We start from the raw sequence: 19,043 nt of genomic DNA, 5'->3' as shown, positions 1-19,043 counted from the left end.
TTACTTCAGGCACAGCACTTAAACATTTTTTTCAATGAAAATAAAATTTTAAAAGTTAGCCATTTACCCACATTTATTTTTTTTCCTTTTAAGCAAGGAAATATAAAATCTCAGAAAAAGATACAAATCATTCCTTGATGAAGGGCCCACGATGCAGTATTTCGCATTGTGTCACTATAAGGCACGCTTAAGACTCTTGAGGCATAGAAATGATGGATAAATTACAGTATTTCAGTCCACCAAACATGCAGGCACATGGGCACCTCACCTTCACTCTAGTTTCTGTGGAATGGAATTCAGGAACAGGACAGACAGGTCCATCCTGGACCCATCTTCACATGAGTGCAGTTAGCAGGAGACTGAAATCCTCTCATTACCAGGTGGTTTTACATGAACTGAAAACCAGTTCCAAAGCACATAGCGCAAACCCCTATGGTCTCTGAATAAACTGTATGTGCTGTGAGACCCACGATAGTGCCAAGGCGTTAGCTACGCAGGTTCGTTACATGGTAAAGGAAATACAATCTACCTAGCATTCTCTGAAAGAGGTACCAGTAAGACTAAAGAGACACTTCTCTCCCTTCAGGTTCAACTTGGTTTACCATGCAGTAGAAGTTCTAACTGGAGTAAAGGGAAGGCAGAAGTTTTAGAAGAGCTGAATACACTCAGTGCTACACTTCCCTGGATAAGGACTAACAATCTCTGACAAGGCAACAGCAAGCAAGCAAGGCACACCCTTCATGGAGAAGGGAGGCCCACAGCTTACTGGAAGGAACCCAGAGCTCCGATTCCCACCTGCTGCTCATTTACTTAGCGCTCTTCAGCAAATTACTCAATCCTTGGTTTCTTCTATTAAGGATAGTTGATTTAGTAGATCTCATAAGTCCTATCTGGCTTTAAAATTCTCTGGGTTTATAAGAATTATTCTAGAAACTGGTAGAATACGTTAACCTCTTTTATCCGTTTGGCACATCACTCAAATCCCCAATTTTAAAATGTACATAACTTGCAAACATGGCATAAAAGTGGAAAAGTAATGAAATTAGAAGAAAAAGATAGAAACAAACTCCATTGGATCCCTAAAATGATACCCCATGGGTCTGGGTTAAAATTTCCAGTTTCTCCAGGCTGAGTTAGATTTATGACTTCTAGTATAAAAAGGGGAATGCTTGTGGTTTAATCTTCCCTAATGTAAAGGCAGACTCAATTGTTATTTAGACAACTTTTTAATCCTTGCTGACTAAAATATCTACTTTAGCAACAGCCTGCAGTAACAAATTTCAAACGTTAATTCATTGTCTATGGAGTGAGCAGTCTGTACACTCTCGTAGTCCAACAAACTCTTCAAATTGAAAATCATCAATCAACCGCCAGTATTGTGCAAAGGGCTAAATGTAAGTCTGGAAAACTAACACCCCTGGAAAACGTAAGGGGCTTAAGGTGAGACCGGCTTCAATTAGAATCACCTGTGTAAAAGGAGCCAGCCACATAAAGGGCTCACTTACCATTCCCTCCACCTCTTCATTGAATCCGTCCACAGGGGCACATTCGCTGGCATGGCCGTAGCAGAAGCAATTTCCTCGAACCACCATATCATAAACTGCATAATAGTACTTCTCTCTGATTTCCATTCTGGAATCCAAAAGGTTATCTCCCAAAGTATGCAGTTTCACAAACTTGATCCTCAAGTTGGTGATTTTTAATAGATCTATGAAGGTCACCGAGAAGATGAAAAGTCTGATCAAACAAGAATTTTTTTTTTTTTTGCATCCTTTCTATTTAGAGAAAGGCATGACAAATAAAAATAGCTTAAGTAAAGTCCCTCCCCACATTGTATTATCTAGATAACTCCAACAGGAAAGCCTAACATAACGTGACAGTACTGGAAGAAGGGTGACAACATTCTCATCAATTCTAATAAAAGTGTCTATTTCTGTGATGGATCTGTTTGCAGAGCAAAGTTACAGAAAGAAGTGTGAAAGTGGAGAAACTGTAAGAACATAGTTGCATGACTGCCAAACCCACTGGCACTCGGGAATCTAAAGTATTGCAATACCATCAGGTTTCCATGGCAATTAGTGTCAGTCTCATAATCAGACAATTCCATTCAGGTGGGAAAAGGTTTACTAAAGCACTTAAATTCTCACTCTAACATATCTTTGTGCCTATTTTTGGAAGAAAAAAATACTATCTGAAATTTCTCACCACTTAAATGACTCCACAGTTACCAAAATAGATTTAACACTATAGCATAACTACAGCCCAAGGAGAGACTATCTCAAGTTTTTAAGCAACATTTTGGTCTACAACTTTTTTGTTGTAGTTTTACAAAATATTTCCACATTTGTCAATATGACATAGTGACATAAGGATGAAGGGACTAGGATGTCCCTTATTTTTTCCTAAATACACGTTACTTGTAAACCAATTTTATCTTTCTTTCTTCTTCCTAGGTCTGTAGACTTATGCTTATTACAGAAGCTGGGCTATCAATTACATTCTATAGTAACTAGACAAACCAAGAGCCATTCCACCTTCTCCACCAGTGTTTTCACTAGCTACTAAGTTGTTTTGCAGAACTGGATCCCAAGAGATTGACTAGCCCATCTGCGCTCTCAAGCCCTGTAGCCTGAGACTGCTCCTAAGCTTTACTTTCATTTATGCTGATGTGTCCTTATAATTTACAACACACGACAACAGGCTAGTGACCCAGTGCATCAGATACTTTCAAAGCCCAAATACAATTAGAAATACTTATAATATACGCACAGCTTACAGTGAAACAATAGAAATGGCTGTGGGTAGAAAGGGAAAGTCCGTGTGTCAAACTTACATTCTTTGTAAAATCAAAAACTCAACAGAGAAACCGTGGTACTACTTAGCTGAATGGCAGTTATGAATGCCAACATCTCCTGCACAAATCCTCCCGCACAAAATGAGCACAAGCGCCTATTGACAGGACGCCAAACAACAAACTTGAAGAGCAGCTGGAGTATTTAGAAACCCTTGACCTGATCCGTGTGGAAGCCCTCAGTAGAGCAAATATGCTCCCCCCACTCTCTCCTGCCATATTTAACAACAGCCAGCCCTGTCTTGACTGCTGTCCTAAAAGGCAAACCACTTTTGAAGTGAGTCTCAGAGTCTCAACAATAGGAACAAATAAAGAGCTATTGCTCCTTTGATTACAAAGTAAATCAAAAGCAGGATCTGCTAACATGGGTGCTTCCATAATATAGAAGCCATTTAAGAACAAAAGACAAGAGAATTAAAATCAGAAAGGCAACACATTCCCCAAGACTCACAAATTTCACCTAACAGGGACCAGATGGTGAGTCCTTTCAGGGACTCAGGAGGTGTTTGTCCTGGAGCCCACGTACACATTTTTCACAACTGGATTTTGAGACACGGAGGGAAGGCCTCACAGCTCACTCAGAAATTGACACAGCTGGGCATGCCATTAAGTATTTGTTTTACAATAGAATGAGTAAGTTATGGCCTAGGGTACATGTAAAATTAATTTAAGTGGGGAAGCAGCACTTTTCTGGCAATATTCCCTGGACTTCTTCCACTCTATTCTTCTTTGCTTCAAGCTTGGAAGTTCTGTGTGGCCTTGGTTAAAAATAGGGCCATGCACAGCTGGGAAAGATCAGCAAGAATGAGCCCTGCGTCTACCCAACTGACTGCACCTTAGTAGCAGAGGCGGCAGTCTCACCCTTTCACGGACATTTGGGACCAGTTCTACACAAGACCCAAACCACAGCTAATGGCAACAGCAACAATGGTAGCAGTGGCATCTTCAGTTTATTGAACACCTCCTGTGTGTGAGGCATTTGGTAGGTCGTTTATATATATATCCACAACCACCTCCATAACAACCCTAAGGTCAATATTACTATCTCTGTTTACATACAGGAAAAAGAGGCTACAAAAAGTTTTAAGTAAATTACTTGCCCAGGTCACATGGCTACAATACGCTAGAACTGGGATCTAAATCCAAGCTGATCTGCCTCTAAAGCCCATTCTTTTAATTATTTAAATAATATATAGGATACAGTTATACTAAAAAGAATTCATCATTTACCCTAAACTTCAAATTTACCTGGGCATCACCCTGTATTTTATCTGGCAAGCCCAATCATGGCAACTGAGCTACGTTTCTTCTGTGGAAATCCCCCTGGGTTGATTTCATAAGAGAAAAGGAAACTTCTATGTTATTTGAGCGACTATATTTTTTGGGACACCTTATTCCAATAGCTTAATCTATACACTAATTAATATATTGAGCAAGAAAATAAATAAGGTATTATGATCAACATAATTATTTGAGTACTTATAACATAAATCCTTTACTCTTATCAAAACATGTACCCTATCAGTGAGGACTTTGATTACTGCCAGTTCCAAGACCCCCTGGGTAAGGTGGTCTGCAGAGAAAGGAGGAAAATGAAGACAGTCAAATTAGCTTTGAATGTTTATATTTGAGCAGTTAGTGCTCAACTACTCTGCATAAAACTTATTCTGTGACTGCTGTTTCCCATCAAAGCTTTTATTTGAAAACAAGCTTACTCTGTATCCTTGGGCTATACGGGTCTTCTATTTTGAAAGCAGGATCTAAAGCACGAAATATCACCTAAAAATGGATACAAGAGTAATTGGTATTTTTTGCAATGATCAAAAAGCAGATTTGCAAGTAGAACATGAAACAAAGAAGTAAACAAACCTCTCCTTCAGTTGAGGGTTCAATGTCTGAGTATCGAGAATCACAAATTATATCATCGACTCTTTTCATGGGGCCAGTTGAAATGCCTGGAAACGAGCTCTCACAGTCATAGGCAAAGTATCTGTACACGCCCCAGGTCTTCCCAAAGTCGGATGATCGTTCTATCAGCATAGCAGCTGGACGGAATGTCTGGAGGAAAACAACAAAAGTCTCACTTGATGTTTTTTATTGGTAATCTGTATTTTTAAAAATCTCAGGTGACAATGTCATTCAACTGTGTGCCACAACCCCTGACTACATGTGGTTGGCATTTCAGACTGTGGCTGTATTTCAAATACTTCAAACTGTTCCATGGAGTCTCTTCTTGCAAGGAAAGTGTTGAGTCTCTAAATTTTGCACTTTTCCCCACCCTACTAGATTAGTAAGCTGTTTCTCTTTAGAAGCTGATTATAAACAGGCCTTAATAGCAAACACACTACGGTGTATTTAGTCACCATGCCGATAGTAAGACCGATTAGGCTGAGTGCTTGTTCCTTCATTTGTTCATTTAATCATTCAATAGATGTAACTAACTCAGTACCAGCCAGGGGCCTATAAGCCATCTATATGCTGCACATAGTCCAATAAAGTACAGATACGGGTGTCAATAATTTACAATACATCAAACACCATAGTAGGGTCACATGCAGTGTACTTTGGGAAAACAAGAGGAAAGAATTAATTACTAAGGAAACTGGAGAATCCAGCAATTCCACAGCCAGGTTATACTCAAAAGAACAGAAAATAGGGACTCAAACAGATACCTGTACATGAATGTTCATAGCAGCATTATTAATAGTAGCCAAAAAAAGGAAACAACCCAAGTGCCCATCAACTAAATAAACACAATGTAGTATATACATACAACAAAATATTTAGCCATAAAAAGGAATTAAACACTAATACATACTATGACATGCATGAACCTTGAAAGCATTATGCTAAGTGAAATAAACCACAGAAAAGGATAATTTTTTTTTTTTTATTTTTAGAGACAGGGTCTTGCTCTGTTGTCCCAGCTAGAGTGCAGTGGTGTGATCATAGCTCACTGCAGCCTTGAACTCTGGGGCTCAAGTGATCCTCCCACCTCATCTTCCCAAGAAAAGGACAGGTATTGTATGATTCCACTCATATAAAATAGTAGATAGAGACAGAAAGTAGGTTAGAGGTGACCAGGGGCTGGACAGAGGGGCAAAGAGGAATTATTGCTTAAGGGCTACAGAATTTCTGTTTGGCTGATGAAAAGTTCTGGATATAGACAGTGCCATTGGCTGCCCAACATTGTGAATATACCTGACACCACTGAATTGTACACTTAAAAATGGTTAAAATTTTATGTTATGCATTTTACACCACCAAGAAAGAAAAATGTAGAGAATACTTCATAGAGAAGATGACTTCAAATTGGATTTTAAGTGAGTAACAAGGTATTTTCCAGGCAGAGGGCAGAGGTGGCTGAAGGTAGCAGAAGAGGTTAGTTGGAGCACGGTAGGAAGGAATTTACCACGCTAAGGCATTTATCTGTTTGCAATGAGAAGGGAACACTGAAAAATTTAAGTGGACACAATGAAATGAGCAGGTTGCACTTTAGAAAAATAACTCTTGTGGCAGAGTTATTGGATAGGAACAATGCAAGATACAGGGAAACCAACTGAAAGAAGAAAATGAAGGTTTTAACTCAAGCAGTTATAACATGGATAGAGAGAAAGGGATGGAATTGACTGTTCTGAAAATTCAGTGACAGTGGAATATACTGAATTACACTGGGTGAGCAATCAGATTCCAGTGGAAAGGGAGGTACAGGAAAGAAACACAGGCACCTGCACTTGGGTAGTTGGGTGGACGTGTAGCCAGTGACAAAGACATGGAGGACTGAAGGCATCTGGTTGTGGGCTAGTTACATGTGTGGTGTCTACGTGGAGACACACACTGCACAATGAGAAACAGTGCTACAGCCGTAGCTGCAAGAATAGAATGTGAAACACGAATTTGGGAGGCAATGCATACACAGAATATTTGAAACCTCAACTACATGATGACTCACAAAAAAAGCAAAGGTCAAGATAAAGAGAACCAAAGTCCATGCTCCAGGAAGATGTACCCAAAGAAGGAAAACAGAGTGGTGCCAGTAACATTAATTACATTATTTCATTTAACCTTCTATTACAGGCCGATTTGTGTTGCTGCAAAATTCCTATGTTAAAGACCTAACTCCATACTTCAGGATGTGACTGTATGTGGAAGCAGGGCCTTGAAAGAGGTCATTAAGGGCAAATGAGGTCATCAGGGTGGGTTCTCATTCAATATGACTGGTGCCCTTATTAGAAGAGGAGATTAGGACGTACACATGTATGGAGGGAAGACCAAGTAAAGACACAGGGAGAAGATGGCAGCCCACAAGCCAAAGGAGACAGGCTTCAGAAGAAACCAATCCTACCAACATCTTGACCTCAGGCTCTGGAACTGTGAGAAAATAAATTTCTGTGGTTTAAGCCACCCAGTCTGTGATACTTTGTTATAGTAGCCCTGGGAAACTAACACACCCTCACAACACATTTGTCTTACAGATGGGGAAATGGAGGTTCAGAGACATTCATTGACATGCTAGTTATAGGCAGAACTTAGATTTAAATCCATGCTGAGTAAGACCAAACCTGCCTTTCTCCCTCACTGGCTATTGGCATAGTCAAAGACTGAAAAATGGGTTTCAGAGAAGAGAGAGAAAAAAGACAGAATCCCCAAGCCCCGGCAGGATGGAGAGTGAGGAGGCTGTGAACAGGGTCAACTGGAAATGAGATGAAGCGGAATGAGCCCTGAAAATAGGCAAACAGGCAAAGGCTTCAACGATGACGAGCACAGTGAGCGCATTTAGGGAAGGGGAAGTCAGATTACAATGGAGGAAGATCAAAGGAAAGCTAAGCTGACCTAGAAAACAGAATCTAAATAAAGACCACTCACTTCTGAATTAAAACCAACGCTTGACAGAAATTTGGGTGAGAGCTAATGGTGAAAACTAGAAACATGCCAAGACCTCCTTTTGTCTTCCTTAATAATCCTGCTGGCTTTTTTCTCTGATAAAAGGAGTCAAGGGTAAGAAAAGGGAAGATTACATGTTGACAGAGTCATTGACTCTTTCACTCACTAGTTGCTTGGGTTCTTATTTTTCATCTATGTGAAAATGATACTTTACTAAACTCAAGAGAATATTAGACTAAGAATTTTAAAGTAAGGGAAAAAAAAAACCTCAAGGACTAACTGAACTATGTGTGCCAAGAAGCAGGGAAGCTCTCCACGAGACCAGGCTCCTGGCTGGCGAGACCCAGGGAGAGACTGAGCGGGCAAGTCTCGTGGACGTCTGTGTCAAAACGGAGCAGAGAGAAAAAGCATCAAAGCCAGGCCAGGCTGTGCTTCCTTCTCCCTCCTCTCTGGAAACTTCTTAGTCCCAAACGGCCCTTGACAAGTTATCCAATTTCCTGTGGTGTTAAGAAGCTGCTGGAAACCAGAACACCACATTTTACCTAAAGAATGGAAGCTTTTCCACATTCTTTGCTTTGTCATCAACATTCTCAGGACTTGTGGTGCTGCAGAGTTGTCTCTGGATTTATAATAGAAGAGCTAGGAGTTTTGAAACATCTGGCTATATACACAAACTGTGTATATGCTGAGTGAGTTTTTGCTAGCCTACATCCACTGAGCAATCGGCCATCTCCATGGCAACCTGGCAAGGAAGAAACAAGGGCTCCTCATCATCACCCCCAACCTCAGTCCTCTCCTGACTTCACCAGTTTGTGGTGTTACCATCTTCCCAGTTACTTAGCTTGAACTTCTAAGTAGTTTGGGATTCAGCCCTTTCCTTCCATTGTTCTGCTTCTAATCTTTGTCCACTTCATGATTCAACCTCTGTTTCTAAAGGATGCAAGTGGCTGCCCTTGGAAAACAGAGGCTGCTCCTCTCTGCGATGATTCTCAAAGGCAGGAGCAGCAGAGGGTGTCAGAGTCTGGCAGCAAAGGGATACATGTGATCTGAAAAAGCTTTCCAAGTAATACTTACAGGACACCTGGGTTGCAGGAAGAGGCTCCTGCTGAGAATCACAGCCAGTGACTGCACTGACACTACCCTGCAGGGACGCTGACTCGGTAAGGGCCTCCCAATCTGCCCTCTCTCCCGGCCTCCCCAGCCCTTCCTTTGCATTTCCTCCTGGGCTGCCCTCCTGAAACACGGTCTCATTTTCCTGTCAATGGCTCCCTGTTTCTGACACATTTTATACTCCTCAGCAAGGAGTGAAGGTCCTTTGAGTCTAATCTGCTTTTCCACTTTTACTTCCCTTTCCTCCCCTCACCACCCCAAGCTTGAAGCACATCTCCATAGCACTTGCGGAACAAACCCTGCCCGACTGTCCCACCACCAGAGCTTTACTCTCAGACTGTCTCCTCCACCAAAATGGCTTTTCTTCCGTCTCCTCCCATTGCCGTCCTGCTCACCCCTCTTGGCCCAGGCCTTTTCTTGTGAAGCCTTCTCCTTCATCCCAGGCTGAACTTTAACCTCCCCCCTCCTGCATGCTTGCGTGTAGTGTCTGAACTTCTGCTACAGCAGTTAGCACATTCTGTCACGTAGCACAGGTTATCTGCAAGTATATCTCTCTCCCCTAGAAGACTGGAAGCTCCAGACAGGAGTAACTATGCTGTCTTTAAAATATCCCACAGGACCTAGGGCAGTTTCTTATAAACAGGAGATGGGTGGATTCATTTTCCCACTTATTTATTCAGTAAATGTCCACAGAGCAATTACTACATGCCTATCATCATCATTTATAAAACTATCAAGTTCCCGCTATCCACCAGTGCAGCAAGTTTATCCCTATGCCCAGGACTCAGGGGTACATCACACAATCCTACGATGTAGGATTCTCTCTCCTCCCATTTTTACCTCATTTACACGAGAAAGCCAAAGCTCTGGCCGGGCACACCAGGAAGGGCAGATGGGGATTCGCACCCAGTCCACCCAAGCCCAGGGACGTTGCTTTTCTCACAGGAGCCAGAACCCGAAGGATGAGTTTCTCCCACAAACTGGTCTGATTAACTTGTACCATTCTGTGTCTCAGCTCAGTCACTGCTTCGTCTGTTTGACCTGCAGTTACGTGAGGAAGCTCATCTTTGGCCAACTGCGATCACTTGAAGGAGCGTCCAACCACGGAATACGCACCCAAAAGACTTCTGAATCTAAACGAACTCCAAACTATCCACGTGTGCGACCAGACGCTCTCTCCAAAGTAAAAGATAGGACCATGAACACTCACCAAGATGATTTTGAGTATTTTTAGGTGTCACATGACATAAAGGCAGCGTCCTCATGTATGGATATCAAATTAATCACCAGGTTGAGCGTGTGCTCTGTGGAGGGACAGGGGCTGGCGACAAGAAGTGACTGCCGAGTTATTTAGTAAAAGCCCTCCTCAGCCTGCTCAGTGTCAGGTGTCGCGGTCCCAGTGTACACCTCCCTGCCCGCGGCCTGGGAACTGCATGGCCCCGTGTCGCTCCCAGTCACATCCCGACCCCACACCCGCCATTGCCCTGTGGCCTCCCAGGCTTTGGTGGCAGACACAAGTGAGACTTTCACAGCTGCCTGTCCACATGGTAAATCTATCCCTGGCACCTTTTCCTAACCTGGGAGGGTACAGATAAGGCCCCCAACCCAACTGAAAACAATTCAAAAGTGATTTTAATCTGAGAAAATAAGTAAATTATGGGTTTTATGTGTACTTTAAGCCGTGTGAAGTCTGTCATTTCCAGGCAGCTGCTTAAAAAGAAACAAAGGGACTTTGTACAGAGACATTCCCTAGTCCTGGAGTCATTTTACATCTCTAAAAGAAAAATGATGAGAAAATCCACATTTAAGAAGGCATACACATTTCTTAAGCAACTGTAAAACCGTTCCCACAAATTTTGCAAAACTCTGAAAACCAAAGATAATACACTTCCTTTTCAGTTACCAAGCTCAGCATTAAAACATAAACACAAGGGATCGGGGATTTACTCTCCAGATGTTTTATTGTGGTTTGGGAGAGAGTCAACACTGTCTTACTCTACGGGGAAATAAAAAGATATCCAATTGAAAGTTTACAGTTGAATTACCTTACAATAGAGGCTCTCTCTACCTACTGCCATGAAGATGGAGTATTTGTTAAATGTAGTTATTCATGTGCATGTTTCAAAAGTTGCTCAACTATCCCAATTTATGGCAACAATAATACTTAAGTTCCCGTTTAGGCCAACTCACAACAGACATGTGTTTTGTAATGGGCAAATTCCACAGTGTTCTCATGCGCCATTTGTGAGAAAGTTAGGGATTTCTTACCTTGAAAGTCATTATGAGATGAGTAAAATGGAATTCTGCTTCCAAATCCAGTTGGATAGTTACATTTTCCATGCCTAAAGATTTTTTTTAAAAAATAAAAAAAGTAAACAGTAAGGTAAACAGGAACATTTGTGAATGGCTGAGACTATTTTTTAAAGTTATCTTTATGTTCCTCATAGAAATTGTCTTTGCATTCTACCTTAAGCTCAGAATAATAATGGTCCTTTGTACTTATTTAGGTGGTAAAGCACACCTAAATAAGGACAGAATGAGACCTCAGTTTTCCACAAGTCATCCTGGAGTTCAACATATTGAATCTGCTCACTGGAACAAGACATCTGGCAAAATGCCTCTAGTTGCCGTCAAGAAAGACATCTTTTGCCTAATAAGAAGTGAAACATCTTTCCAACCCCCTAAGCCCAGCAACTCTCCAAGGAGCAAGGGGAGAGGCACTTCCTGTGCACAGGAGGGGGTCAGCTTGCAGTCTGATGCACAGGGCCCGGCGCAATCCTCCTCCAGTAGAAACACAAATAGTCCTTTTTTCTCTGTGCGGCAGCAAAGAAAATAAATGAGTCTACCACATATGTTAGTTATACTCCAACTTAGAAAATCCTATCCCTGGTGGGGAAACTTCTGGATGCATTTCCACAATTGAAAAACAATGCCAAAGAGACAAACAGTCAGTCAAATAAACAAACTGGCCCAGAACAAATACTAACATCTTCCCTTTCAGGGGAAAGCCTGAACAAACAAATGAGCCTTTGCACCGTGCCCCAGGGTCAATCAGTCCCACTTTAACACGCTAAAAGGGCCACTGGAATTCCAGAGATAGAAAGCACCTCCTCCCCAATCCCTAGAGCGCTCAAGCCTGCCTGTTTGGTAAAGACTTTTCCATGTTTCTTGTGTTCGAGAGCGCTTTTGGGGTCCATCTTCCAGAGCAAAAGAAGTCTCAAATGCAGGAAGACAGGAATGTGTCAGAATGAATCATGTCACAGACTGGTGTATTTTCAGGAAATCAGTAGGACCTTTTGAAATAAACTCTCCTGCTGGAAAACTGCCCAGTCAATTGGGGGGAAAAAGTGGTCACTGGAACGGATATGAGTTAGTTGGAATGTTAAAGAAAAACATTATAATCATACTAACTAACCTTATCTAACTTATTAAAAAGAACCATATTACAAAACGACTCCGGACATTTATTTCTGCGTGAAATGTTAGCTAGGCAACTCTACGTCTCTCCTCTTCCAGGCTTTTAAAAATCTACAATATTTGTTCAAAATTAAATGATAATGAAATCATGTAAAGTACAAAGCAAGCCTAGTGCCATTACTGCAACAGAAGAACATATGCTGCAATGTGTGTACCAAAAGCACATTCCATTCACATTTATAGCCTGATAAAGCACTACGGGTTTTTTTGTTTTTCAATGGGAAGAAAAATCCATGGAGAAAATAAACAAGGTCATTCTTCTATGGTATATTCGATTTCTGTCAGACCTAGGAATAGATTATCATAAGGTGTAAATTAAAAGTAGCTGTACATTCCAAGCACCTTTCTCTGCCTGAACACTGATAATTTAACACTGTCCTGTGTCAACACAACTCACGCAAAACACACAGAGAATAGATAAAATCACATTCATAAAGAAAGTCTTTAATTGTGAACTATCAGACAAACAGATGATAGGGTTATAGTAACAATCAGTCTGACTTTCTAAAGACTAAGTTCCATCAGTCTAATCTCACCTAATCTCTTGTGACAGAGTGACAGAGGACGCAAGCCCCTCTATTTCAAAAATCTCTTCTTTCTGGCATTCAGACTCTTTTGTCCCACAGATTTAAAGTTGCAGAAACTGATTACATCTTGACATAACTGAGAAAAACCTTCCTTTAGAACTATAGCACATGAAAAACTGTTTCACTGTCAACTAAAATGGGGACAGTTGATCCTAATGTTGAGGCATCCTTCTGTCTTTCCATCCCACTGGAAGAACACTGGCAATCAGAAAATGCTCCTAGTTCCTGCTCATAATGAGCTCTATGTTGTTTCACAAGCCCTCTGAGATGCAGTGAAGATGGACAGAAACTTGTCTGAACCAATATATCCCCCTACAAGAATTAACGTGGCTCTAAGTGATACACACTTTTTTCAGGACCCACCTATCTCAATCAAGTTTGTAACCAATGGATTCCCAAGGCCAACCAATGAACAACCAATCCTCCCTAGAAACCAAGGGTCTTCTAGAAAACATTCGCAATTTATTTATTTTGGAGACAGAATCTTGCTCTGTTGCCCAGGCTAGAGTGCTGTGGCATCAGCCTAGCTCACAGCAACCTCAAACTCCTGGGCTCAAGCAATCCTCCTGCTTCAGCCTCCCGAGTAACTGGGACTACAGGCATGCGCCACCATGCCCGGCTAATTTTTTCTATATATATTTTTATTTGTCCAGGTAATTTCTTTCTATTTTTAGTAGAGACGGGGTCTCGCTCTTGCTCAGGCTGGTCTTGAACTCCTGAGTTCAAACGATCCACCTGCCTCGGCCTCCCAGAGTGCTAGGATTACAGGCATGAGCCACCATGCCGGCCAACATTTGCAATTTAATAGTCAATGACACGGAAGTCTATTAATGTAAAGCTTCTCTTTACAGAATGGTAAAAGACTGCAAGCATCCAAAGGCTCCCTAGATGTAGGGCATAGAATAAAATGATTGAGTAGTGCTCAGGCTCCTTATGGCCAGGCTGAGATTCACTTCTTTGAGGGCCCTTTCTAATAAATTTGTTTCAAAAAGATCTAATGGTACATTGTTAATTAACAGACACACGAACTACCTTTATTCCCCAAATTTCAGCATTCAAGTTTGAAACAAGTATGAAATTCATTTGGGCTTAGTTTCACAGTAATATCATATTTGATGAATGCACTAAACCAAAACCCAAATGGCACAGAAAAAGGGGCTGAATTCACACAATCACTAGGGGAACTGTATAACTTGGGGTCATGTCCATGTTGACAGAGTCTTTGAAAAATTACATCGTGGTGCTTATTCAGTACTATTATTATGATCATGATTTTCTGTGGAAAATTTTCTGTGGAAGGAAGGTGGTAGGGGCTGTGATTCTGCCCTTGCCTTAGGGGTTGATCAAAATGAAAGGTGTTATGTTCTATGGAAGAATAAGGACCTAAGATAGTACAGGTCTTCCCACACACTCCCAGACTGCCCCCAGCACACACATTCTGCCCATAGGCCCCCTTGGGATGAAGACTATGAAATATGGCTTTGGTCTAGCATGAAAGACTGTTTTCTTACAGGAAGCGCATGCTTCAGGATCAGATTTTACCAGAAGTTGGTGCTCCAGGCAGTAAATCTGTCAGAGGCCATAATTACAGGACAGAGAAGCCAATCATAATTACAAACACCCGGAGCCTGTAAACCCCATTCAGGTTACCAATCACACTCTGTGGAACTTGTCCCCATACCAACCACATACCATTTTCAGATTGCCACCAAATCTTAAGGCGGTTTGGAGCAAATGTAGTGACCACATTTTCAATGAGATGGCTGTCAGGATTGAGGGTCTCATGATAGGGATCTTGGGAATTACATATGAAGCATTTTTTGTCCTCCTGAAAACAAAGTTAGTTTCATGAGTCTAGAAAGCAATTTCATTAAAAAAAAATTTGTTTAAATTTAAAAACCCATCAAACCCACAATATAAAAATCAAACTTACTAGTGTCAAGAAAAATAAATGTGTGAAAATTACTTCAATGACTTATATCACTTCTTTCACTTTTAACTTACTGAGTCTAAAATATGCCTGAAAATAATTTCCTCCTTTCTTGCAAATGCAAGGTCAAAAGTACAAGAGGGCACTGTTTCCACAAACTATTAATTTAATCAAAATCAAATTTCTAGGCTTAAACCTTCACCTCAATAAATAGCTAGAGAAGCTTACTCTAAAGTACAATGCAGAAGAGGTATTAGAGAATTTTTGCTGACATAAACCAAACTGAAAATGAAAGAAAAAAAATTTAATTCTTTTGGCTTGAGTTACTAAAACCTAAATAAGGCAGAAACCAAGCATTAGGCAGAAGTATTTAGAGAAGCTTTGGGAACTACAGAATAAGATTTCTTGGTTTCCACTCTGCCCAAGCAGTGAATCTGTGGTGGAGGGATGTAGGCCAACCTGCAAATTGCTCAGATATTTCTGAGGAGTGGGTTACCAGGCTGCCCTGCCATGTTGGGACCGCTATAATCTGGAGCCAATTCAAAGAACCCCAATATGCATATGAACTAGAATGAAGACAGACTATAGGTTTTAGAGTAGCTATGAATTTCTCACATTTTCTTTTTTCTAAAAAGGAAGCCACAGCCACTGGGCAGCTACGTTAGGAGAGTTCTTTACATTCTGTGCACTCCATCATGGCAAATCATTGACCACACACAGCTTAACACTTCCCTTTTCCACATGGAGCTTTGCTCTACACCAACATTTTTTGAAATGCAGTTTATTCTTAAGTCTGAAAATGATGCTAAGACTGAAATATATAGAAACCCACATATATCTTCCAAACAGCACTTGATCAAGGATAGTATTCTTATAAGGACAAAATCAACTGATTATACTTTTACATCTGTATGTTAGTTATTACCTTCTTCCCAAAAGGATTTGGAGACTAGCAAGATATACTGACTAAAATATAGAGACTGAAAGTTAACGATGTACTGGGACCCTGGAGAAAATAAGCTTCCTGCCTCAATTTTTATACCCGCTAAATGTTTGAGAAAATTGTGTGTCCAGTCCCTTTCTTGGGTGCTGACATCTGTGAAAGGCACACCACAATTTCGTGCTTAATCATATAAACCAGAGAGTCTGGCTCCAGTTGCTTTAAGTAGTCCCATTCTCATTTTGGTCAAAGCGGATTTCTGAATCTGGTGATTCATTTACAGGATGTACTGGCCTCTCAAATAAATGTCAGCACAACATTTTAGGTAAAATTTAAATGCTAATATTAGAAAATATAATATAGACTGCCTTCATTAACTTGCAGTCAAGGAAACTAGGACCGGAGAACAATCACCAGAACTTAAAAAAAAATAGTTTAATTATAGTCTCGCCTCTAATCAGGAGGAAGCAGTCTAGACATCTCTGTATAAACCTGGAAACACATGAGTGGAATCCACTTTACCACATTCCTTCAGTTTAATTTATCAGGTCTCCAGAATCGACTTTCTGCTTCGGAAAAGGGACTCCATTCTAAGGCATCTGCTGTGCAAATCACACAGCACTCTGTCCTTCTGAAGGGCAGTTACACAGGTGGGTGGACCAACCAAGTGCCAAGCAATTAGCACGGAACTTGCCCCGCAGGCGAAACGGACGCTTTCTGCTTTTGCTGGAGACCAGAGATAGCGGCCTCCTTTGTAAAAAAGTCAAGGAAGAGGATTCTGATTCTGCATAGTTATATTTTGTGCCTTCTTTTAAAATTAGTTTTGGCTCTGTATAAATATGACCTCTGAAATCTAAAATCTGGGTCCACTTTTAGAAACAGGTAATACGCCGTAAGTTCATTTTGGTCTTCCGCTATCAGGGTACCATGGCAACCAGGGCATTTTGGAAAAAAAAAGCATCTGATCCTGATGTCTAATGGAAGTAGATGGGAACAGCACCAAGTGAGGAGAGAAAAACGGGCTCGTTCTGTAACTGGAATCACTTTCCTTGTCTGTCAGTGCTAGAATACTCTTTACCAAAGATGTGGGAAAAACCCAAGGTCACTGCTCAGTACATAAAGAAGAGGATAAATCAGCTTTAATACGCATTTTCAAAGAGGAAAGATTTTTATAAATTAGAACTTCTGGAGGCCCCAGGGCAAGGCAGGGACCAGGTCTGCCCGCAGCCCTGCCTTTCCCTGCTGACCGTGCCGCCGGAGGTGGCGGCAGGAAACGTTTGGCGGCGGATGCAACTGTGCAAACTGAGATGCGAAAGGGTGAGCTACCAGCCTAATCCCGGGACTCCCCGGCTGGCTGCGCTTCCTATCTGGATTGCTGGCAGGCTGCGCAGTCCCCTGGGCCTCCCCGCAGGTCTGGACTGGAGGAGGCGCTAGCAGAGCCTGAACCCCGCTCTCCACCCTCACCTGTAGGTGGCTGACGATACAGTAGGGCTCGGGCTTGTGCAGCCCGCACGTCGAGGTCACCGAAAGCCTCTGCGCTCGGCCAATGAGAAGGTCGCCGGTGGCGGGGTAGCAGCTGCCTTCGGCGCAGCCGTAGCTGAACTCCGGTTCTTGAGCGCGCACACGGGCTCCGCACAGGGCTGCGGGAAGGGCAGGTGACAGGGAGGGCACAGGCAGGGAGTGGGGCCCGAGCAAAAGGAACAAGCAGGGACAGAAGAAAGCAGAATGCACAGAAAAGACACAATGGAGAGGTACGCAAAGAAGCAGCCGGGAAAGCAGAGACCCAGAAAAGAGAAGGATGCGGAGAGTCCCAGATACGTCATCAGGTTGGTTCAGCAGCCGAGAGCATCCCTACCGGGAACCCACCAACTCTCGCGCCCACTCTGATCTGCCCGGGCTACCCCTACAAAAGGTGGATGTGCCACTTCGACGTGTCCAGAGCCGGGCGCAGGGAGGCCGGCCCCCGAACCCGCGTGCACGCGGCAGCCCGCGCATCCTCGGCGTGAGAGTGCGAGTGTGCGCGTGGAAATTCGTGTGCACGCGCGGTGGACGCCGCTTCCCCGAGCAAGGGGCTAGGGGACAGTCCCTGCGGCTCTAGAGTGGCTTCAAGGCTTCGCCATTCCAGGGAAGCGCTGGGTCCAGCTGTTTCTGGTGCCATCCGGAGACAAACAGCGGTGGTTAATTAAAGCCACATGTTCCCAATCTGTTGCCAGGACGAAGCCTGCGCTCGGCTCGGGCACTTTGCTGGGCAGGGGTTCTCGGGGAGCCCTCCACGGCAAGCGCCGCCGCCCAGGGAGCCTGCCCTCCGCGCTGGGGGAACCCGGGGTGAACGAGCCGGGGGTGCAAAGCCCCGAGCGGCGGCCGCGGGACCAGCAGGAGCCGGAGCTCCGGGCGCAGAGCCCAGGGGTTTCGGGTCCGCGGCGCTCCATGTGCGCCGTCTCCAGCCACCGCCGAGGCAAGGGCGGTGGCGTTTAATCCCAGGGGCGTCATTTCCAACCAGTCCCTCTCCGGATCCCCCCCGACTCCCTGGAAGGAGGGGCCAGCGGCTTTGGGGTTTTCATCCCCCGTGCCCCAGTCCGTCCCCCTGCCCCCACCGTTTCCTCGGAATTACCTAAGAAACTGAAGGCGAACACCTGGAGCAGCCCCATGGCCGGTCCCCGAAGCCAAGGGGACACAGCAGAGGAAGGGGAGAAGACGCCGCCGAGCCGCCTGCCCTTTCTTCCCGTCTTCCTTTCTAGAGAGGTGGAAAGAAAAAAGGCAAATGTTCAGAGGAGAGGGGCCCTTTCATTTCCTGCCGCTCCCACGGAAGCGGGGGATGGGCTGGGGAGAGGAAAAATCGCGCAGCCACTTTGTCCCCTCACCCGGCGAGGCGCGCGCTCTCCGCGCTCCTGGCAGCCCCCGAGCCCAAAGAAGGGAATCAGAAAGTTTAGCCTTGGGAGGAACCGAGGGAGGCGCCTCTGCTCATGCGCACACGGAGCGCGGGGGCCGAGGGGGCGGGCGGCGGCAAGTCGGCGGGGAGGGGGTGAGGGCCGGGTCCCACCCCCAGGGGCGCCTCTTTTGTTTTAAGGCGGCGTCTGCGGTTCCTGCCGGGTCTCGGCTTTTCCAGGCGCCGGGGGGGACCGCGGGGCCGCCACCGGGTGCGCGTCCCGAGAGCGGCGCGCGGGGGGCGGGATGCGCCGGGGCCGGTCCCCAGGTAGGCGAGCAGGTCGTCAAGCCCGGGGGGCTGGTCGGGACCTACCGTGGACTCGTGCATTTGCATTCGTA

The 19,043-nt window shown here is 43.8% G+C and overlaps 1 protein-coding gene across 1 annotated transcript in view; it reads right to left on the bottom strand.

Annotated features, from left to right (window-relative positions):
- Positions 1-18,787, bottom strand: part of LAMB1 (laminin subunit beta 1) — a 68,503-nt gene extending 49,716 nt beyond the window's left edge. The window contains exons 1-8 of the mRNA XM_045565434.1: positions 18,641-18,787; positions 18,391-18,513; positions 17,244-17,419; positions 14,602-14,737; positions 11,114-11,187; positions 4,721-4,909; positions 4,567-4,630; positions 1,506-1,708 (exon numbers count right to left, since the gene is read on the bottom strand). Coding sequence (XP_045421390.1) covers positions 1,506-1,708; positions 4,567-4,630; positions 4,721-4,909; positions 11,114-11,187; positions 14,602-14,737; positions 17,244-17,419; positions 18,391-18,427 — 879 coding nt within the window. The 5' untranslated portion in view covers positions 18,428-18,513; positions 18,641-18,787. The remainder of the gene's footprint in view (positions 1-1,505; positions 1,709-4,566; positions 4,631-4,720; positions 4,910-11,113; positions 11,188-14,601; positions 14,738-17,243; positions 17,420-18,390; positions 18,514-18,640) is intronic.
- Positions 18,788-19,043: the final 256 nt, after the last annotated feature.

This window comes from Lemur catta, chromosome 11, assembly GCF_020740605.2.
Source record: "Lemur catta isolate mLemCat1 chromosome 11, mLemCat1.pri, whole genome shotgun sequence".
Taxonomy (NCBI): domain Eukaryota; kingdom Metazoa; phylum Chordata; class Mammalia; order Primates; family Lemuridae; genus Lemur; species Lemur catta.
Note: the sequence above shows the minus strand (reverse complement) of the source record. Positions and strands in the feature narration are given on the sequence as shown.